Raw genomic sequence first — 23,812 nt, 5'->3', positions numbered from 1 at the left:
GATTTAAGCATCACTGTTGATTTCTTCTGTTCTGCCACAGTTGCCATTGTTTTTAACATGATTCCTTCCATTTTGGTGTGTTTATCTTTTCCAGTTTTTCACCAGCATTGTTTTGTTAGTGCTGTGCGTTGTGCATCATCATATGGTTTTGTTCTCAGGTAAAAAAAAAAACCAAACAAATCACCCTACAGCTCTAGGTTCCCTTTAATTATTAAAATGCAGTATTTTTAACAGCTAAATCCCACAAATGGAGCATTTGTTAAAAGAACAATGTGTAACAATTACTGTGATTTATTGTGACCAACCTAAACCAAGTAACCATCTGCAAAGTCTGTCCTAACTAGCCAGCAAGACACTGCATATAAACTGGTTGATGGTTGTGTTCAGTTGGTAATGGAATAATGTTGTTTCGGTTGATCAAACACCAGAAGCATCAACAACTTGGACCATTTATTGGGTTTTTTCAGTGCGTGCTGGGAGACCTGACCTTTGGAGTAGACAAAGAAAGATGTGACCGGTCTGGGTTTTTCTTTTGTGAAGTGCAAAGTTGCGCGCGCACACACACACACACACACACACACACAGAAGGGACATGGTCAGAGAAGGATGACTGGTCATGAATTATGACACCCATCTGCATCATTCTCACAAAACTGCTAACAAAATGGCATCAATTACGGCTTGCCATTTTCTTCCTTTTCATCATCAGTGTTGGAAAAAAAAGAATCTTTCACTCCACGTGGGCTGAGTGATGAACTTGGATACCTATCTGCGACCATAAACAGGCTCTTAGTCATCTTCTGTACAGTACGCCTTCTATGTGCCTTTTATGGCAATAACATGGATATTCTCTATAGAAAGACTGGCTGCTAATTTAATTTAGTGAAGCAAATTGATAATAACTGTTAATTATTATCAAATTGCTTGGGGGCGTCTTTGTTATTGTTAGATACTGCAACTTGAACTTGTAATAGTCCACTTTTAATTACATGCAGCAGAAAAAAAAAAGTTTAAGAAAACCAGTCTTAAGTATTTCCCATTTCTGGTGACTAGCAATGTATCTCAGCACTGAACTTTAAACATCTGCCTTCATCTTTCTCCAGCAGTCATTTGCACAGACAAAGAGCATTTGTTTTATTGGATTTCTTTGCCTTTTTACCTTTTTTCATTTTAAATAAACTCCTCTTGGTATAACACTGAGAATTTGGGGCATTTAAGTTTCTTGTCAACAGTAACCAGTGTGCAAATAAAGCTTGAAATTGATTTTCATTAAGTCAACATGCATCAGTCCCCCTCAATCCGGCCAATTATTACACACACTTTGCTGTAACTGTACATTTTCCTAGATCTTTACACTGTTAGGTTACTCAGTCTTTGAGCTCAACTGCTCAAATGGGGAAATTTCTCTGTTTCAGAGGGATACTCTTGAGACACACTTGAGGTATAAAGTAATTTTACATTTCAGGCACAGTGCACATGATCCCAGAGTGACAGCCACGTCAGATATTCATCGAGACTGCAGCTGCCATCTGCTGGCTGTCAAATATCCCCAACCATAATCTTTTACATATTTTTTTAGATTAAAAACTAGTTATTTATCAGATGTGCGTGTAGAAGCTGTAGCAGTGATCATAAAACAATTATAAATAAAATATTAAATACTAAAATAAAAATGTTATAATACAAATCATGATAATCTTTCATATCTTTCAGGCTCAAATTATTTGTTCTTTCACTCCTATTTCTGCCTGAATTTTTTTAATTTGGCAAAATAAGCTTTTTTCACCTCCTGATGTGGCCTTTCAGTAGTTCTGATTGTGTTTATTATTGGATAGAGATCCATCATGTGTTGCTGCTCTGCAGCAGACCAAGTAGTTTCTCCTGGTTGTGTTTTCGGAAAAAAGCCTTTCCAAACTCGTAAGTGCTGATCATGATGGCACAGGCGGGGGCCACTTTGATTAGCCTGGGGAGGAAACCTGGCAGAGACATGAGCCAAAAGACTAGGTTGTACACATGATGTAACTTTAGACAGACACAAATATGATCCATAAAATGTCAGATGAGCACCTACCTGCAAACAGTCCACGGAAGCCGTCCTGTGCCACAATCCTTCTCATCACAGTGAAGGTAGAAGACGACATCTGCCAGGGTACTGACAAGACACACACCACTTAAATTTAAAAGAACCCTTAGTGGTTTCTGCAGTGAAGACAAGTAGTTTTCTACCTTTGTTCATTTTAACTCTGGAGCTGGAATTTATAATTTCCAAGTTGGGAAAAATTAAGTAAAGTGTTTGTAGTTTCAAAAATATAATTTATTAGCACGTCTGGTGGTTTGTATCCTAATAAATAAAAAAAAAAATTCAATTGTACTGTTCAACATCCATCAGTTAATATAGCCTTATAATATCATGTCTGTACGAACTGCATTGTGATGTGAGGGGATCAACAAGCCCAAAGAATTAAGTTGAGCTCAGCAGCACTAGAAGACCAGTTTAAGGTCCTCTTTGTCAACACAATCCAGCGGAGATGTTATGGAAATTTTGCTGCTTTCCATCTCTGTACTGTTGGTAATTTATGCATAAAAATCCAGACCCAACTGCCATTAAAGTTGATGGATATGTGTAGTCTTGCCAAAGTGAAAGACAGTGAGGCTTTTCATTAGTCATTCATATTGGACTTGGGGTATGTTAAAAATGTTTGAATTTCTGCTGAACTTAAGCCTTAAGAGCCCCACATGAGATATATATGATACATACTGTTTCTGAAACATTTGGCATCACTTTATGGTAAAAACTGGTTGTCTGTCCCTTTAACTGACATCTGAAAGCAGATTAAACAAAATGTCAAAATCACAATTTTGACATTTTTGACCATCACATGGTAAGAAGTAGTAAATATCTAGTTTTTTTTAGATGTTAATTGTCCAAATGAAGGCCTCCTATTAATTTTCTCACCACTTTTTTCATGCGTTAGGTCCTAAAAGTTTGAAGGTAATGCTATTTTATCCCTTTGACATTTAATGTTCAGTGTTTGATTTCCTTTAGGATTTATGAAGCAAAATAATTTTTCCACTCTGACAGTATCGCATTTGCATTATGATTTGTCTTGTAATTGTTTTAAGGTTATATGCGGTTAGATTCTATTGACAAGGGGTGAAGGGCTTAAATCAGCCTGTGATTCTTCAGTACTGAGACCTCCACATTAGGGAAGTGAAACAATCACGACAAAAATGCTCAATGCAGAACCAGTTCAGCAGGCAGAATACAAAAAAAGAGAGATGATGTATTTAAGGAGGAGTGGTTTAAGGAAGGGGTAAAGACAGTCATCTGTACCCAAATGGGCTAAACATTACTCAACTGAAGATTAAAATCTACAACACAATGCCTCCAGCAGTTTCAGTCCATCTTATCCAGGCCTTGACTCTGCTTTTGACAATTGCCACACGACAGTCACATGACAATTACAAGACAGTCACGAGGCCTGTAAGTGTGTGAATGAACCTGTTGAGTACCAGGAACTCCCTGCAAGTTAATCTCAGCAAAAAAGGCCTATTTGATAAGAAGAAAAAGAGTCAATGGCTGTCTTGATTACGATTTTCTGAAGCAATGAGTTGCATAGCTTATGTTTGATTGTTGTGTACTAGAGAAAAAAAAAAAAAAAAGAAGCATTTTTTTTCTTTCTTCAAAACTTCATATTTAAGCATCATAAATAATCTCCTAATGAACTGCTACAGCAAAATTATCTCTGGTTAGAAATCAATAAAGTTAAACCTGTTTACAAACATCTTATCATCGTAAATAATCTGTGATTTACATCATAATTACAATTTTTTGCTTGCAGTTCCCCGAGCTCCACCTGCCTTCTTGTTTTAACGACGTCAAAGGGTAATGTCACAATAGATGCAAGCTGAAAGATAAAAATATGAAGAGATTGTTATCGTATACTTCTGTATAAAATACTTTACTTCACATAAAATGATTTTAGAAGATTAATTAAAGTGCTCATAGTAATTAATGTGCTACAGGGAACTTACAGATCCGGACGCTGCTCCAGATATGAAGGTAATGGTAAAGGTGGGCTCTGTGATGTCATACCATTCACACAGCCAGCTCTTTCCCCTCTCATAGTTGTACCAGTACATGGCGGAGAAGGGTACATCTCGGAGCAACGTAGGCCCCAAACCCCTCCATAAGGACAGCCAGCCTTCTGTTTCTACTGCAGAACGGATGCAGTCGGTCAGCTCCCGGTAAGATTGTCTCTGAGACTGAAGCTTTGTGCGAATCAGCTCCAGTGGGCTGATCACTGTCGCTGAACCCACTGAAACACAGAGGATGTGATACAGAGATGACAGGTTAAAAAAAACAAACAAAAAAACATCCCACCCTGTGCTGGACTGAAAGTTTGGGGTGAACAGAAACATAATGCTGCAAATAAAAAGACTGTTGAAAAAAATTGCATTCGAAATAAGATAAAGTGGATTAAAAGCATTTTTATTAATAGAACTTATAATTAAAATGACAAAAAATATATTAATTAAATTACAATCAACAGGCTTTTTATTAATAATGGCTTCAAGGTAGTTAATAAAAGAGGAATCAGAGATAGCGACTCTGGGCCACCATGTGTCTCACTTCTGCTTAATGAAATCTGGTGTTGGATAAAATTTCATTAAGGAAAAGCCATAGGACAAAAATGATGGTTGCTTGATAGCAAAAATAAATTAGAAAATTAAATCCAGATCTTTAATAAAGTAATGCTACGTGTTAACTGCTAAAATTAACTCAATCTGACAGTGATGACTCAAAACAGATCTTTTCCCTCAGTGCATTTTTAATATGTAGATCTCCTCCAATCTGTAAAGTATTGTATGCAAATATTGAAGAACAACTTATATCAGAGCTTCACAAAATATATACAGAGTTTCTGATGAGGTAGTGGTCAGCTCACCTCTTGCAATAGCTCCTGCTAGGAGGGGAGCCTCCTGAGCACGATCACCCATTCTCACCCTCAATGCTGCACACAGCTGGTCATAACATGTGAAATAGATCACTGTGGCTGGGACTGCCATCACACTGTGAAGACAACACACAGGAAGTTAAAGTCGGTAAAAGTAAACCAAAGAAAGTCCATAAATAAATAAACATTCTTAAATGAGTGAATGAGTCACAGGATAAAATAGAAGCTCAATGATATGTGCTCAAAAACTTGTTTTTAAATTGAGGGTTGGTAGAATATTGCACAATGATATACTAAAGAAAAAAGAGACATGGAAGACTACACACTCACAGTGTTGGAGGCAAACCGCTCCATAATGATTTGATTCCCTCACAGCGCACTATCTTGATGAAAGCATCCTGTAGTGGTGTAAAATGTGGGAGAAGTGTTTGCCAATCTGAGGTTAAATGTTATAATGTACCTTTGTAGTTTTAATTTATATGTACTGGAAAAGGTTGCATAAATCACTAACAAAACTTTAAAAATGACATTAAACTTATCTGTTTAACTATAAACTTTTAGAAATGATTGTTGCAGCAAGTGGATGATTAATACATGTGTGAAATTTTACCAAGGTGCCACTGAAGTGTCCAGGGGCCTTTGAGATGCCATTTTCACAGACACATATGTGGTCCATAAGGCCATTGCAGAAGACAAAATATTTGCCTTAGAGGATTTGGGGGGGACACAAACAAAAACAGTTAAGTTACATGGCCATACTAAGCTTTGCGCTGTGTAAAGAGAGTATATTTTTATTCATTGTACCTTTAGGAAAAGGATTTTTCTGGGCTTGCAGTCTGATCTTCACAACATCTAAAGGTGTAACTGAAAAGAGCAATAACATCAGCATTTGTGTAAACTATGGCGTTGCCACACAAATCAGTTTCCCCTACATATATACATCAGAACATTTAACAAAAACTAGAGCTATCTAAAACAACAGCTTTGGAAAAAAAGCATTATAATGCCAAAAACCTATCCTGTAACTTACACAAACAATTAACAATCAAGTTGACAGCATAGGAAGATCATCTGACTAATAGTGGAGCTACAACCTGCAGTAGTAACTAATACACAGTGACGGGGGACAGAGGTGACAATTCCTGGTCCAGAAAGTAAAAGCCCTGCCATAATTTTGGATCTGCCTGTACATTTAGAGCAAGTGTTTTCACTAACGGGCTCGTTTACCTGGCAAATAAACTTTGTACAGGACTTTTGCTTTCTGGACCAGGAACTGCCACATCTGACTGGGGGTTAAAAAAGGCATCAGTGATGACAGATGTTAAGTTCTGGGTATCTCACCAAACACAGATGTGATGAAGGCTCCGGAGCAAGATGCCACCATCTGCTGGATGGGGGTAATGCCACCATTGGCAGGAGAAGCAGAGCTTTGGCCACTCATATCTGTCTTCACAAATCATATTTTACAGCATGACATCATACATAATTTAATATACCACAACAAGTCTATACACCAACTTCCTTTGAAAGATGATTCATGATCTGGTTACTGTGTTACTGGTACGCCATGCTAAATGTAACATTGCACGATACGAGTCTCGGCTAACCTTGGTTAGCTGATTAGCTTAGCAATCTTCTTACCTGCTAAAATATCCCAGCATCGACAACTTCTTTCTTGAACACAAGCATCCCTCTTTGGGATTAAAGTTTTTCTCAGATCGGCCGTACCGGCTGCCCTAAAGGCTTGAGGAGGAAAGCATTGGCCATACACGTGTCCATGTGCAAGAGGTCGTAACCACAGACTGTATGGTCGTCACTAGCATGTCTGTTTACACCCCAGACGTTACATGATGACATAATAAAATAGTTTCGCGTAAGCACATTCTGGCTTGTAAATATGTGTCTTCTCTTAGTAAAATAAAAATATATACAACACGTAGATCAAATGTAACGACTAAAAATGTATTAGTAATTATTGCTTTGAATTTATATATGTATATAGTCAATTTTAGGTTTAAAAGAATCGCTACACAGAAACACAGTGTATATTTACTTAATGTTGTGTTGCCAAATCACAGGGTTTTCCGTAAAATAGTATCACATTTATTAAGAAGGTACAGAGGAGATAAAAAGTATAAATAAATAAATACAAAGCACAACACTGAATACAAAGACTGTGTTTAATTTTTAAAAAAGTGAACAGCATGTGTAATTTGATAATCCAATGTTCTTGAATATGAGGCACCATGAAGTAAGAGACCGGAAACTGCCAAACATGGCCACCCCCTCATTTTCTCCCCAGCCGATTGGAAGCGGGAACGGAAACGTTGAAAGAAACGACGTTTTAAAAGTTTACAACGGCTACTAAAAATGCTGTTCAGCTGCCTCTCCGACGGAAAGCTCAGCCAACAAACCTGCGGATTCAGCTCAAATGTTTAGGTTTGCTCGCTAATTATATGAGCGCAGTGGAACTACCGAAAGCTTCTTGGAGAAGGAGTGTAAACGTAAGTAAAAGTTTTTATAAAGACTATTAAACGTGTTAAAATAGCAAACACGCCGCTCAATCTTAGTTAAAGTTACTATTGGCACATGTTGCCATACTTTAGTTTTTGTTGCACTTCCTGGTTTGTAATTAACTTCCTTTTGTTTGTATACAAGGAGCTGATGACAATCTTTAGGGCTAGAGAGGACAGGAAAAACGCACTCGATTAAAGAGAATAAGATGAAACCAAAACGCCCCCAGAAGCCGGGACCAAACTGGCAAGGTACCGATGTTGTAGCTGTCTTTCTTACAAGTTGTATAATGAAGCCAGGCTTTCGTTCCTTGATGCACTCCTAAACATATGTTTACACACCTGATTGAGTCAGTCATTGTGTCAGACTTCATGGGCTGTTTAATCCATTTAATGTAAGCCAGATGTGTTGGAGCAGAGATACATTGAACGCCTGCAGGATAGTGGTCCTCCAAGACCGACTGGACACCCCAATGCATCAATGTACCCAAATAAATACAGATGTGTTGCATTTTACTTTTTGTCAACTGTTAGTTTAGTCTATGACAATCTGGACAGATTTAAAATGTAATTATGATTTTATAAATCTTCTATGTCGTGTGTCAGCATGATCTGAGAGATGTTTTAAAGCTGTTTCTATCAGTACTCAGACTTTTGTGACAATTTCAGTTAGATATTTTCTGTATTTGAAGTGTGATAGTATCTTGAAATCCAGGGTAAATGGTCTCTCTCAAGCAAACAGGGTTATTATAAACAACTGTTTATCAAAACACCACCAGCATCTAGTTTTCATTGCCCGTTTTAGTCTTAAGTTTTGGAGATACATATTTAGCCACAGAGATAAAACAATGCTGGTGGACACTGGGCTTATGATGCTTAAATGCTAAATATGTCTGTCTGTAAAAGAAACTGAGAGAAGGTTTCCACCTTCAGGAAAAAGTGTCTGAGAAAACGTCTCTGTATTCTGTGATATTTTGTTGCCACACAGTTATAAAAAAAATACTAACACAAATCACAATTTGTTTTTTTAGAAAAATGCATTTTTATTTAGTCTCCAAAGTTATTTTTCTTTTTTCAAAGGAGCTTGTATAGTTTGTTCATATCTGCTGGCAACAATTTGCCTTTCTAGTCTGGAAAGCATGGCTAATAAACTTGTTTTGTCCCCCTTTTTTAGCCTCTTCACCTGAAATGATTTTTCTTTTCAGGAAAAAGTGTAAACACTGGCGAAAAAACAACCATGAGCCAGGCAAAGCAACGATCACTTTTGTCTTCTGCTCTAATTAGACCTTTTGCTGGAAAAGTGTTTTATTTGGACTTGCCTTCGAATAAAACATTGGAGATGCTGGAGAGTGACATCAGAGAGCTGGGAGGGGTAAGGAAAATCACACTTGGCCGTTAAAAAATAATTGTAAACTTGGTTTCTAAGATTTATGTTGTGTCAGCTTATTAAAGCTGATTATTAAAAAGTCACTTTTCTTCACAAATTGCCAACATTGTTAGCTCTGCTAACTTTATTGGGTCTTTTTTAGCGTTCTGTTCTGTATTAAGAAGCTTTATATGAGAATATAATTCAGTCCTTGAAAATTTAGTATTATGGTCTGATATATGATGATTGTGTAATATCATTATAGTACTGTAACTTTAGTAAGAACATTTTTTTTTTTTTTTTAAAATTAGACCCTAACATAGCTAAACATAACAATGCATCGTTCCAGCAGTAAAAGCAACATCTCAAAGAGTTGTGTGATATGCCTATTTGCAGTGTAAACACTGTTTGTAAAGAATATTAAAAAATAATCTGTCATCCTTTAATTTAGAAACTATGTAAACATAATTGCAAAGCTTAAGACATAAAATGCAATGTTTTGTTACTTGGTAGTTTTTAACCCAAGTGGAATATGTATACATTTCAACTGGTTTTTGAACTTTCAGATACTCGTAAGCATTTGTAGTTTCCCCTCAATTGTTTCTTTCTGTCACTTAGACTGTTGAAAAGTTCTTCAGTAAGGAAATTAAGTATCTGGTGTCAAACAAGCGGGAGGCGAGATATGTGCATCACTTCAGACAGGACTCTCCTGTCCCCAGTCCAGATTCTGGACAAAGTTCACCACATCCTCGCTCAAACTGTGCTGGCAACCATGTGGACACCAGGAAACATAAGTCCCAGGGCCAGGCAGATGCAGTGAGTTCAGACTTGCATTTCATCTACCACCTTGCACATACTGCATTCTTTAAGGTTTTTGTCACTTCTTTTAGATACAATATGTTGTTATTAAGGCAATATATTTTGTTCTTGTTGTTTAACAGTTTGTCACAAGCCGGGGAAAGTCATTGGTGGAAAGAGTAGTGAAAGAGCAGGTTTGTTACATCACCACTAATGATACTTTGGAAATTTAATAGCCTTAATATCTATGCTAATACTCATTTGTTTTTTTAAAGGGGAGGATCCAAATGGACAGAATCCTGTCAAATGCTCTGGAATGGGGGGTTAAAATCCTCCATATAGATGGTAGGTTGCATAGTATAGCCTTTTTAATACTTTTCTCCACGTTTTCTCCATTGTCTTAGTATGATATTGTAATTTATGTTTCATTGAACATACTATTTTAATACCCACTGTAGATGTAATTGCATATGTTCGGAAGAAAAAGATTTCCAGCCGACAGTTTTCAGCGACTGCTCCTGCCAAAACAAGTGTAAGTGTTCTAGTCCAACATTTTGAAATGTGTTGCATAAAAAATCTGAACCACGTCTTTGTGATTGATATCTTAAAGTGATAATGTGTGATTGTTGAGACAAAAAAGATATGATTATTTATTTACCTTCATAATTTTAACAGGTGAAAACAGAGTCAGCAGCAAAACAGGCTTTTCCAAGGAGCAAAGGTAAAAATATTTTACTTGGCTATTTATTTATTCTCTTTCTGCTTATGTTTTTATTAACCAAGCTTGTATTTAAATGAGAAATGTTCAATGCCCAATATTCCTGTTGTTTAAACACGCAATGTTGTTGCAGGAGGGCGGATCAGTAAACCTTTTGTCAAGGTTGAGGATTCAAGCCGGTAAGATACAGTCAATCAGAAGAACCTGACATTAATCCATGTACTGTTTTACAAGTACTGACAGATGAACTGTCTTTTCTCTTGTCAGACATTACTGTCCACTTTACCTCACAATGCCAAACATGCCTGAGTTCAACTTGACCACCATTGCTCCTTGTAGTCCATTCTGTCTGGAGAACAAAGATCCTCCTGGAGATAAAAAGCAGGGACACAGGTATTGTGTCTTATCACTCCTTTTGCTTTTAATGTCTAAAAGTATAAAAATACCTCACTTAAACCCGTCACCAGGCATCACTGTGTGCTTTAAGTGGATTATTTTTAAATGGCTCAGGTCCCCAAATCTCCTTTTAATTTAGAGTAACTTTAACTAAAAACTGGAGTTTGCACAAGCTAATTTAATTTTGAATTTAACCAGATAAATATTCAGTGCGGCTGAAATTTCTGCAGATCTGAATATTTAACCCCACAAATTGAGATGATGTTCGGACCATTCAAAGTCTAAACTGTGTGCAGAGTTGCTTACAAACTGAAAATTAATTTCTTGAAAATTTATTTTGTCACCCATTTGGCAACAGAGGCGCAAAAGCGTCAGCCAGTGAGGAGAGAGCTACGGGTCGAAAGAAGAACAGAGACAAGAAACGAGGCGGTTACTGCGAGTGCTGCATGATCAAATATGACAAGCTTGCAATGGTAAGTATTCAGCTTGTTACAGTTTAGTTGTAATGTTGCATATGTTTTAGATTCTGCTGTTTTTAAGTCACTGAACATTCAGATATTTGTATGTATTTATTATGCAGAGAAGGCATTGTCTTTCTTTTTGTTTTAAGTTTTTAGACCATATTTAAAACCTGGATGTAGCCTCTGGGTTGTGAAAGAAAATCAGCAGGTGCAGAAGTGACTTAAACCTGCATACTATTTACCAGCTAATAAACAGCAACTTCTGTGGTTACAAGACAAATATGCCTGTCTTAACTCAGTAAAGAAAAAAAATCTACGTTAATTTTAATCGCGTGGGTTTCTTTGTTACATCATTTGTATATTTATTTATTTTTAAAATCTTAAGACATTTAAAGTGAAATTTTAAAAAAATCAGATGGAGATTTTAAAATGGCTTTAAGTTGAGTAATTTTTCAGTGAACAGTGGTTAGTAATGCATCATGGTGCGTCTAGGTGTAGATTATCAGTGCATCGACTTTATCTTCAGCAAGTTTGGTTGGTCTCACCAGGTTGCTGTTGTCCTTGAGTTTCCAGAGATGAAGTCAGAACATAATGTGTACTACCATTTTTACACCAAAACAATGAAAATTGGATGTTTAAAACAGTTTTTTTTTACTCTTGTACCCCCATTAAATTAAAGAGTTGGTTCAATTCTCTTGTTAACAGTAATATACATTTTCAAATTGTAGTTAGCCTCCAACCACCCACAGGTCAAGCCTATAACTACAAAAATTAAATGAAATAAAAATACCTTATTAATCCCAAAGAGAAATTCTCTTAAGTAGAATTTTAAAATGATAAACAACAATAATTTATTATTTGGAAAATTATGGTATTGCCTTGTTATGGAGGGTGATGGCTGTTGGCAGGAGTGATCTCGGTACCTTTCCGTCTTGAATTGAACCTGACCAAGCCTCACACTGAACACGCAGTTGTTTCTTCACTTTGTTGTGTAAAAGGATGTAAGGAATCATCAGTTTTCTTCGGCAGCTTGTGCAGCATTCTTTCCTGGATGATCAGCTCCAGTGGCTTCAGAGTTATCCTTAGAAAAGAACCAGTTTTCTGAATTAGTTTGTCCAGTCTCTTGCAGTCTCTGACTGAAACAGCTGCCCCAACATATGGCTGCTAAACTGATTGCACTTAACACAACAGGCTTATTGAAGATATGCCATATTTTGGTGCAGACGTTAAATGATTTCTGCTTAACTCACTGGCTGCCTGTCATTGCTGTAGCGGAGAAGCACGAGAACCCCATGGTGCTGGTGTTGTGGAGCATTTTGGCTAATTTTTCTGGACTAATGTTGAGTTCTGAGACTGTGGGTGTGGAGGGTTAATTTGGCTAGGTCTGTGCCTTGGGGTGTCTTTAGGTGTTGGATGTGTGCTAGGAAAGTGGATTTTGGGGATATTTTGACATACTTAATTTGTCAAATTGACTTTACATCTGCAGAAACTGCAAAAGAACTATTTTGACGTCTTTGGCAGTAAATGTTAAAGACTCAGAAAGGCGCCAAAAGACATCTTTTGCAGCCAGTACAGTCACAAATTGACCGACCAGTTCTCTGTACTTAGCTTATTGTCCTTCACTGATACACTTCACAACTGTAGTTCTCAGAGTATTTCTGCAGTATTTCTATTGGAAGTCTGAGGTATATATTGTGGAGGGAAATGGTAAAAGTATTGTCCCTTGTGGTGCTCCAGTATTGCTGAATATCATCTCAGACACACAACTTTTCAGTCTCACAAACTGTGTTCAGGTTGTTAGGTAGTCCTAAGTTAGTAGCTCTCTCACAGTAGATATATGTCTTGTTTCATTTATACTCTTTCACCAAAGCATTTACTATACGCAAATCTGATTTTGAACAAGACTAACGTCTTTTTGTGTTTTCAGGTAAGTTGAAAGATTATGTCCAGATGTCAATTTCAGAAAATACTGTGTGGCTGCTCACTGCGTCTGTCAATTTTCATACGACCTATTACTGTTGCCAAAAACTCTATCCACAATTCACAATAAAAAAGTTATGAAAAGTAAAGAGGTTTTTACTGCAGTTGAATCTGTAATGTAGTTTCAGTGACAATAACCAAGCTTATCTGAAATTACAACCGAATAGTAAGAGGAAACCTGCTATTGTGGTTAATCTTATGAAGACAGAGCTGATCATCGGTTTCTTCTGTCCTGTTAGATTGATAAGTAAGCAGTCTTTTATAGAGAATAGTTAATATGAGATAACGGGTTAAAAAGAGAAAAAAATTATTTGTTCAGGCGCTTGTGCCTTAAAGGAAATTGTGCACTCGGTGGGCTCCACAAGACAGCTGTAATAATCAATTATTTAACAGTCGTTTTTGTTCAGCATCTGCAGGGTGAGCGTCACAAGGCTTTCTGTAAGAGCGATGAATACGCTGTGGTGGACAGACTGATTTCAACCCTGCACTGCAATTTCATCAACATCAATACTGAAGTCAATAGGTAATTTTCCCTTTGAGACCAACATGTAAACATAATGCAAAAGAGAATGTTATTGTTACCTCTCCTCACCAACCTTCCTATCTGATTTTACAGCTGCTTTTTCTGCTCGGTTAATTTAAGTTTTTTTCTTTCCCTACAGACCAAAATACAGTGTTTCCTCTATTCTTGTTGCTCCTGGACCATGTGAGAAAACCAACCCAAGTTGCACTGGAGATCTTGATTGTTCACAGACTGTTAAAGGAGAGCAGCACAGAACTGTTGATGAATGTGAGGGATCGTATTCAGGAGAGAGGGTAAAGAATAGATCAACTTTTGACACTGATCCACTGAATAAAGTAAAGAGAGGTTGGAGGAACTGTTATACGTACTCAGATAGATTTAAGCATAAACCTCATGTTTGTAAACAAACACACACACAGAACTCTTTGACCTCTTGTGCCCAAAAAGCCCAGCATGACCAGACTCCCCGGTTGAAGTCAGAAACAGCACCCTCTGGAGGTGAAATTCTCCCCACATTTCCCTCCAGAGGTGCCCAGGTCAAACTGGTGAACCAGATGCCTTGCAAAGACACAAACTGCTCAACCTCTTACAGCACAAACATACAGAGGGAAGAATCTTCAAATAACTATAACTGTTCAACAAATCTACATGAAGTTATCAGGAAGGATACATTACCGTTTGATGTCCAGGAGAGAAATACATTTTCAGAAAAGCTGCCTGAAAAGGAAGAAGCAAGTCTTCCTTCACAAAGCCTCTCTCCAGTAACGAGAATTCGGAGGAAAATCAGAGTTTATAAGCACAAAAGACGGAAAGTGGATGCAAACATGGAACATGTGAAGACAAGTATCCCTGACAACACCATACTGAAACTGTGGGAACTTTTCCAGTCCAGTGACGACATGGATGTTGAGTTTCATGGATTTGCAGACTGAGAGAGCGTACATGAACAAAAGGGATAAACTGGACTTTCTGAGCCATAATGTGAAATCATTTGTGTGTGTATGTGTAGTGTGTGTGTGTTTGTATTAGTTGTGGTTAACTCGTTCAAACCCAAAGCAATATTTTAATAATGAATTGAAAACCTAAAGTTTTTTAAAGAGAGTCTCCTAAAAGCCAATATTTTCCTGCCAAATAAAATGAATTTGCCTTTGAATTATTTGAGAAGCTAGAAAATAATATTTTTGAAAAACAAAAGTCTTCTAAATGATTGATTTTGCTGTTGCATTCATCCATTTTGACAATCACTAAAAGCGGTGAAAAGTATGACCTGCACATCGGTGAAAACACTCAAACATTGCTAGCTTTGAAAGGGTGACACTCGTATAGTTTTAGGTGTGAATGGGTTGAAGAAGGTGAAAAGACATCTTTTGTTTATAATGAAAATCTCATCTCTTTTCCTTGTTCTGTCTGATGAGTCACAGCTGCCTTTGTGATTTCACATTTTCTTCAAAGCACAGTGTAAGGTAAAAAAAAATCGAGGAGACAACATATTGAACGTCAGCAGTTGCAATGAACTGTAGAATTTGACATATTTTACACTTTATATGCAAATACTTGTTGCTGTCATATTGATTTGATAATTTAATAAAAACTTATGTCAAAGTAAACTAGTACTTGATCAGTTCATTTGAAAGTGAACATTTTCCCAGGAGTGAAATCTGAATCTCTGTCATTGATGTGAACTTGAAATTATTGGGGGGTCTTTTTGTTTGTTTTCAGTCTGAATATGTAAAGGTCCAATTGCCGTTTATCTGGTCATTGTTTGTTTTCCTCTCAGCTTTTTTAATGTTGAATAAAGGAAATCAACAGGAGATCCTTGAAGATGTATGATTGCATCAGAATGTCAAAAACATTTATATGAAGGGGCTGCTGCTTTAATATTGCAACAAAAAAAGGCTTTCTATGAGACACTGAGTAGGAAAATGACCCGGTGGCTTAATGTGCTGTGTTTGACCTTCTATGTGACATTTTATGTATCTTCCTAAGTATCCTTTTAATTAACCACACAAGCATTTTGGGTTGTGATGCTTTATCTCAAATTTTCCCTTCATTTATTGTTGAAATGTGTACTACTTTTCACCCCCACTACTTTAATGGATTTGCAGGGTACATCTGTACCACAGAAATGTAGAAAATGAGCATTGGTATGATATGTGGTAAAATTCCAGCAATGCAGTAAATTGAAAGGGTAAAGCACTGTTGAATTGAAATGTAAGATAAGCTCATCATGTATGTCATTTATAGTTTTAGTAAGGCTTGGCTAACACCTTGCAAGATACTTTGGTGCTCTAAATGATATTTTAACTAACTGAACAGCAACTTAAGTGTTTTCTGCCCCTAAAAACTAGTTAACAATATTTTTTGTAATTTGTTGTAAAATCTATACTTAATCTTTATTCTCTGAATACGTGAAAATGTATACTTTAAAACATGCAGAAATTTAGACATTTACAACATTATTATGTGGTTTCATAAAGTATGTCAGTGTTTTGATTTTAGCTTATACACCATACTACAGCAGGTGTGGACATTTTTTATTCATTTATTTATATCCCCCCTGCTTTTAGCATAGTGACCTTATTGCTCTTAAATGAACACTGAGTCTGTGACTTGACATTTAGAAAAGCAGGAGTTTTAATTTTCTCCAAGCACAGCAATATAAAAGTAAAGTACTGCTGAATGCTCACATTATGCAACGATTGTGACAAAACAAGAAATCCACATTTCAACTAGTCAGACCCTTTCCAGCATATGTGGGACCCCTGGGTTTAGGAGCTGGAACAATTCTGTCTACTTAATGTTCCTTAGGCCTGTAGCTGAGCATTATTTTCTCTCTCAGGCAAATAGGGGTTGTATTTGAACATGCACCCAAAGTTTTTATTGTATCAAGATGTAAAATAAATATTTGATGAAAATCAATTGAGCAGGGATTTTGTTATTGTAAATTTTAACACATATATTAAACTGTTGCTTATCAAAACCCACAAATTGTTCCTTCCTCATCAATACTTGTTAGAGTCTGTCAACTGCAAAGAGCAACCAGAGCAATAAGCATGCTAATACAATTAAAGGTTCCAGCTCTCTGTGGTCTTCAAGAACAGATGACCCATGGGACACCGTCCCAGAGGTCATATCAGTCAGAGCACACCTGACTTTATTGCAGAAATATAAGCTGTTGGAAAAAAAACAAAAAGCGCAAATATATAGGCCTAAGTGCACACAGAATAGATTTGGTAAAGAAGCACAAAACAAACATCACAACTTTAAGAAAACAACAAAAAATGAAGATGAAAGGTAAGGAGAAAATATCAGTGTACAAAAAACTCCCCCCCCCCCCCCCCCCCCCCCCCCAAAAAAAAAACAACCGTTCATAAGGGAAAGCTGAATAACTAAGGGGAAAGACTAAACACAAACCACAAACTATTTCTTATTGTCATGAAGGTCTCTTGTTTTGTATCTTAGTTCTGGTTTCCTGTTTTAGCTTGTAGTTTTCCTTGTTTAGCTCTCTCTTGTCTATTCCTGTTTTGCTTTCCTGTTCAATTGCTCACCTGGTTTGATTTTCTGATTCATGTCACCTGTCTAGTTACTTCCTCCATGTATTTATACCCCTTGGTTTGTGTTCTCAGTTGCTGGTACATTGTGTTTGCTTGTGTTTAGTCTTGTGTTTGTTCAGGTGTTAGTTTGTGCCTCAGTCAGTCCCTCTGTCTGGATTTAACTAAATAAACCTGATTCCTGGAACCTTCTCAGCAGTCTGCCTCAGGCTCCTGCATTTGATTCTACACCTCTACGCCACCGTGACACTTTATTTTGTGTGTCAATCTGTGTTTTAAATAGTGAGTGGTCATGCAACAGAAGACTGTTCTTTGACTGTATGTTCTTGATAAATGGCTTTGTGGACAGTTATGACTCAACTCTTTTATTCATAATTTGTCTGATTATTAAACGTTTAATAAGCATAACAAAAATAAGATAATCGGAGGTTTCTCTGCATGTAGTGTAGCTGTACAATGAGGCATATATAAAAAAAAATAGCATTGGTCCTGAATGTGGTCCCTCAGTCATGCTTAGAACATGTTTTTTCTGATCAGCGCACTGACTGAGAGGCTGTGGGGACAAGTCCTTACTGGTTTAAAATGTTTCATAAAGGTTTAAAATGTTTTACAACGGTTTAAATGCCACAAGTGCGCGCAGAAACGAGAAAAACAATGTTTGAAGCATGAGCAAGAAACATTTGGAAGCGGATTTGATGATTAATCGGAAAAAGAAAAAAAAATCTGCAGCATTGAAGAGAAAACTGTTGAGCTTCTATTTAAAGGCCAATTTTATCACTTTGTTGATCACATTACAGTTTATTGTCTGATTTTTTTCCCCAATATATTTTGCTGGGTGGAGACTTGGCTTTTCTGAGCGTTGGCTGGTGTTGCTGTGACTCATGACAATAAGAGGCAGAAGGATGCAGGAATGGCGCTCCTGCAGTCATTTAACCTGGATGAGCTTTTCTTTCGGTCCAGTCGGCGGAAGGCCGGGCCCGCAGTTTTTCTCCATCCTTCCTCCGCTGATATTTATGCATTAGGCGTTTCTGCAGTAAGCTGCTGGACATTGATGTGTTTTTAGGAGGTGTCCCCACTCCTCCCTCCCTCTCTGTCTCTCTCCTCCTCGCGCCTCCTCCGTGCCGCCGATCCGATCGGTGCGCTCAGACGCACTCGGCGTTCAGACTCGTAAGCACCCCGATGGCCCCCCATCAGCGGGATCGCGCTAACCAGACAATCTGCCTCGGCTTTAGGCTCCCCTAGCGAAGGCGAAGGCAGGACCTCCTCCTGGAATACCGCATTGTTTTTATTCGTTTCCAAGCAGAGAGAGAAAGATGATGATGATGTTGATGATGCGCCCTCGATGGTGGATTTCCCTTTTGTGCGTGTATGCACTGATGCACATCGGTCACCAGAGCAGCCCAGATGCCCGGGAAGGTAACTGCTACTGTTTTGGATTTATTTGGATTATTTCGCTCTAATACAGCCTCAAATTCTTATCAATAGGCCTGTGTTTATTTAATTTGATCAGCCTCACTTGCTTCTTGAGCAACATCTAAAATATGCACTCAGCCTATAGATGCTTCTTGTTATCAAAGGAAATGGAACCGATCGACATTTGAGATGGCAATGTGTTCATTGAATGTGCTTCTGCACGAGGCGGCTGATGGAAAGGATGTTTTTACTCTGTGCAGGAGACGCCTTGTCGAGCTTCAAGGCTCTCCGTGATGCGGACAGGTTTGTTGGGAAAGAGGACACGGTGCCTCTTCGCCTACTCTACAGCAGGCACAATCACAGCCAGATCACACATGAAGAGCTCAGCACCAGAGTTAAGGCCAAACTCGACTCCACGCAGGTAGGTGCACGGCGCTTTACTGTTAGGATGGAGAGGAGTGCATGGAGGATGAGCAGGAAAGGTGCATCTCTGTTTACAGCTTGCATATCTTTCATCTAGCCTCCTCGCCTCCTCCCCTGCTTATGTTCAGAGAGGGAATTGAAAATAGTAAATGAAAAGCAAAACAAAACACTGAAGCATTTAGACAGAAGCAGGGTGTAGCCTATACTAATTACACTGTTTGCATGTGCTGCATGGGCCATTGCTGCTTTCTCAACCAAATTACAAAATAAAACCAGTTTGTCCTGCTTGTAAGTTTTATAACATGTGCTTCATAAAAGAACCTTTCATAGTTGCAGCTTTCCCTGAGTGCACTGACGCAGATTTACAAGGATCTAGTGGTCAATCAGGATCATCAATGATTTGATCATCACTCTTCACTGAGCAGCATTATTTAAAAAGTTCATTTGTAAATGAGTGTGCAGATGAAGCTAGAAGCCTTATTGATTTGTTTTGTTCACTGTCAGCAAATTTTAATTGATCATAAACATACCACGAGCTTGCATGTTGTTAGATAACTTTAAAAAGACTGTAAAAGAAAAAAGAAAAAAAAAATCAATGATCCACTTGCTGCCATGCCCCTTTAGAAACATAATCAGCATAGTTTCTCCACAAGAGGGCACTGAGAAATATTTTTAACAGAAAACTGACCTAATCAACTATAATAACCAATTTAAGGCGTTATTATTAAAAAAATATGTCTCTTTGTGAATGTAAAAGTCCTTTTAACTCCTACAGTGTCATTTCCCCAGTAAAACACAATCAAATCAATGTTTGCTCAATGTTTGAACACTTACACTAATTATCTGGGGGATATGTGTTCTGAAAAAGAATTATCAGTCATTATTTGTGAAGATTGTAAATAGACCATCATTTTAAGTTCTTGAATGTTACTATGTAAGGCTTGGTTGTTTGGATGGCAGCAGCGAGCTACATATAGTAATGTTAGCTAAGCTTGGAATTAGCTGTATGTTGGGCATGATCAACCACAGGATCAATTGTTCAAAACAGTGTTGAAAGCTCTTGGTCATAATCCTATTAGAGCCATTTGGTTGCACTTTTGATGACTGATACAGTACAATAATAAAATCAGTAGAACTGTTTACTGAGTCAGTTTGGTAAAGCAGCATGTTTGCTGGGTGCCGTTCAAGAGATGAGTCAATTAACATGGTGCAGACTGGTCATGCGTTTTTAATTTGTAAGCCTTTGTCTTGTGTAGGTTAGCTTAGTCAGGGTTCAGAGAGTGGAGAGGCCTACAGATGGTAGCAAACAGGGAGGTGTTAACCCTTTGTGGCTCCCACACCTAAGCCACAGATGCAGCCCTATGGGTAGACAATCTAACAGAAGCCATCTGCCACCACTGGTGATTTTGATATTCTCTTTTTGATGCTGATACCAATTTGACTGCAGATTTGTAATGCAGGATTACTTAGAACTGTGTTTTAAAAGCAAGAGACTAAATTCTACAGAACAGTGCCCTACTCAGATTTGTGTTTAGATTATATGAAAAATGACCAAAGTACCTATATGGGCCACTCCTTTATCTTCAGGTTATTAATATTAGCATACATTTCTAGAGTTTATAGCCCAGGGGGAATGTTTATAATATAACATCACTTTGTTTGTCTATTTGTCCAATGAATTGTATATGAATAAATATTTGCTTTTGATGTATTGTCGTGATTGCATATGCAAAGTCGTGATTTATTGCAGCACTTTCCACTTTCCAGCGCTTGTCTGTTTCACTCCTTTTCAAAATGTTTTATGCCATCGCATAGCTTTAGAAGAGCTTGCATTGAGGCAGTTACTGCAACCTCAGTTTTCTAAAAGAGCTATCAAATGTACAGAGCCAGTGAAAAAGAAATCAAGGATAAGTGGGGTGGGAGAGATGGCAACTTTGATTTGATATGTTCCAAGTTGTCTGTTCTCCAGAGAGCTGAAACTTGTGATGTCACTTTGACAAAGTTTGATCAGTTATTGGCTGTTTTTAGATTAATGGCCTAAAAACAAATCTGTCAAATGGTTCTTAAAATGTGTGACATGCAGGTAGTTATTTATAGGATTGAGTTGCATTGCCTATTTTCAGTCTCAGATTCAAACACAACTGAATGAGCAGTGGGAAGTTCAGTGAGCTGTGCACGTTGTTTTGTTGGAAAAGCAAACACTTAAAGTAGAGTCATTCTGAGTATGAGTGTGTTGCTTGGCATGTGGCCCTGCCTGCCTCTCTGCACAGAGGATTGATAGCACTTACAGTCATACTCAGACAATCACGAGTGGAAAGTCAGGTCTGCAAAAGTCAGAAATCAATGAAGAAGAGTTAGTGGTGGTTTCTTAGTATAGGCCTGGCTCTGTCCAGATGGCACGTGATTTCATGAAGCACTATTACTGGTACCTCCTCCCATCATGGATCCAATTTGCTAGATTATATTTCATCACAAGTGTAGGATTGCCATGTTTACGTGCTCACAGTAACACTCATGCACTCTCTTTTCTGCTCATATATGCATTGAGCAAGCAGAGGCACACTTCAGCAAACAATAGCCTGTGGTCACTGGGGACATTGTTGGACTGAGGTCATGCTTGGGTGAGCAGAGGGGCACTTCCTGAAATGGAGAGAAAAAAAACCCTCCTCCACTTGTTATCATTCAGACTCCGATCTATAATAAAGTAGCTCATGAGCCAAGCTGAAGGGGGAGGGGTGAGTTGTGTTTAAGGTCAGAGTCTTCTGGACCAGCAGGAATTATAGTTGGGAGTTCTCATTGACCCCAAGGGTTGTGTAATGAAGCCAGTACCATATGTGACCAGCACTTTGAATAAGTCAGACCGTGCTCCATCCATATCACTCATGTGAGTAGAGGAAAAAAAAGTGTATTTCTACAGAGAGCTATTTTATTTGTAATTAAACAAAATAAATAAAGAATCAATAAATATTTCATAAAATTAATGTAGAATACATTGAACGTACATTGTTGACCCTTAATGGTTTGCTAAATGTAATTTGTTTAATATATTTTATTTTGTAATTTATGTATAAACACTTTTGATACTTCTGCCAAAGTGGTGGTTGAGTTTATGTTAAAACTGGTCTGTCTGTCTTGTTTGTCTGTCTGTCTATTAGCAACTTGATGCAAGTTGAAACTTGAAAATCATTCATTTTTGGAAAGAATGATTTTTGGTTTAAACTTACATTTCATGAATTTTTGGGAGAGATTTGGATCTCCATCTGAATTTGGGAATTTTTTTGAAGGATTCTATATCATTGCGAGAGACTGCCATTATCAGTGTATGGATACAACGATAACGGTCAGGGTGTTTGGCCAAAAAATATGAGAAGTTCCCAACAGGCTAACAAGATATCAAAAACAAATCCCAGCAAAATTCTGGATGTTATCATCTGGAAAAGAAAAAATAGTGTGATCTTTGGAATTTATATCCCTGCAAGAGAGCAGATTAAGATCTAAACATGCAACAAACACCACAATATAGCCAAGACACTGTGAATGACTAAATAAAGTACATTATATAAATTAAGTTGAACAAAGTGTCAATAATGTACATTTTATTCATTTTGCATTCTCTTTATGAAATATTGATTAATTTAATTGTTTATATATTTACTTGATTATGATTAAAACGGCTCCCCATACATTTTTGTGTTTGGGTAGATACATAAATGCAGAAAGAAAAAAAAAGTATAACGTTCAATTTCAGTTTAGAAATGTATGAGAGTGAAATTAATGAAATAAGCCAAAGTAATTATTTACTTGACCTCATTGTCATGGAGTAATTACATAAAATTCAGCTATTTTTCTTTTTTTTTTTTTTTTTAGTAACCACTGAAGAGTTACACTCGGTTCCTTTGCAGAGCTTCATCTTGAGACGAGGAAAACTAACCTTGATGACTCAATAGAAATTCTCAGTGATTTATGGTGAAAATCAACATGTAGCCATTTATCACTGGAGATGAGAACTGACCTATGAACATGCAAATGAACTGAGCCATGAATATGATTTTGCCTGGCTATTGCTGGGATTGTCCCCTCACACAACCCTACCTTGAACTGTACATGTTGAGAAAATGGATGGATGGATCTTTTAGTAGGAGTAAATAACTTGTATTCTGTGAATTTTTAGGTGGACCATGTGGCCCAGGCAAGCTTTCAAGTTGATGCCTTTGGACGACAGTTCATTTTGGATGTGGAACTGAATCAGTAAGTATCAAGCTGTCTGTATATTTATGTTGATAGCATGTCTACCTGGCTGTTTATATCTGTCCATCAGTTTATGTCTCTGTCTGGCTGATGTCTTATTTCTCTTGCATACTGTCATGGCTGGCTGATAGCTACAGTATTTTTTTTTTTGGTGAGGAAGTAGCTTAATCAATCTCAATACTTTAAGGAGCCTATTGGTTAAGATGGTCATCATTGTGCAGCAGGACTAAAGTAATATTTTCCTCCTCCCTGTTATGCTTTTTATTGCCTGTTTTTGGAAATGCATACAGCACATAAATAACTCTTGTCAGTATGTGCCAAAGTGGTCTGTTGTATGAATGACTGTGCTGTATATGTGCTTATGCTGGAGTGCATTTATATGCCTGCAGCTGGTCAGTTATTGTGTATATGAGTGTGTGCGTGATTTAGAGGTTCCATCATAATAGGAAGTGATTTACAGTAAA

At 37.5% G+C, this 23,812-nt stretch overlaps 3 protein-coding genes across 3 annotated transcripts in view; 2 read left to right on the top strand and 1 right to left on the bottom strand.

The window, feature by feature from the left end:
* Positions 1-437: 437 nt before the first annotated feature.
* Positions 438-6,767, bottom strand: slc25a40 (solute carrier family 25 member 40). Its single transcript, XM_079240455.1, has 10 exons — positions 6,600-6,767; positions 6,300-6,405; positions 5,763-5,822; positions 5,569-5,663; positions 5,289-5,356; positions 4,950-5,074; positions 4,036-4,319; positions 3,827-3,908; positions 2,072-2,152; positions 438-1,976 (listed from the first exon to the last, which is right to left on the bottom strand). The coding sequence occupies exons 2-10, from the start codon at positions 6,397-6,399 to the stop codon at positions 1,843-1,845; spliced, it is 1,029 nt and encodes a 342-aa protein (XP_079096581.1). The 5' UTR covers positions 6,400-6,405; positions 6,600-6,767; the 3' UTR covers positions 438-1,842.
* Positions 6,768-7,162: 395 nt separating this feature from the next.
* On the top strand, positions 7,163-14,645 carry dbf4 (DBF4-CDC7 kinase regulatory subunit; the record flags this gene model as incomplete). The annotated part of the gene is made up of 13 exons (XM_079241086.1): positions 7,163-7,166; positions 7,637-7,723; positions 8,677-8,843; positions 9,456-9,653; positions 9,779-9,829; positions 9,911-9,980; positions 10,094-10,167; positions 10,311-10,356; positions 10,487-10,532; positions 10,621-10,746; positions 11,108-11,222; positions 13,598-13,713; positions 13,853-14,645. The coding sequence occupies 13 exons, from the start codon at positions 7,163-7,165 to the stop codon at positions 14,643-14,645; spliced, it is 1,893 nt and encodes a 630-aa protein (XP_079097212.1).
* Positions 14,646-18,577: 3,932 nt separating this feature from the next.
* Positions 18,578-23,812, top strand: part of adam22 (ADAM metallopeptidase domain 22) — a gene marked incomplete at its 5' end in the record, with an annotated part of 63,896 nt that continues 58,661 nt past the window's right edge. Inside the window, 3 exons of the mRNA XM_079240448.1 lie at positions 18,578-18,680; positions 18,938-19,098; positions 23,272-23,348. Coding sequence (XP_079096574.1) covers positions 18,578-18,680; positions 18,938-19,098; positions 23,272-23,348 — 341 coding nt within the window. The remainder of the gene's footprint in view (positions 18,681-18,937; positions 19,099-23,271; positions 23,349-23,812) is intronic.

The sequence above is a fragment of the Telmatherina bonti genome (assembly GCF_933228915.1).
Source record: "Telmatherina bonti genome assembly, chromosome: 5".
NCBI lineage: Eukaryota > Metazoa > Chordata > Actinopteri > Atheriniformes > Telmatherinidae > Telmatherina > Telmatherina bonti.
This window is presented reverse-complemented; position numbering and strand designations above follow the sequence as displayed.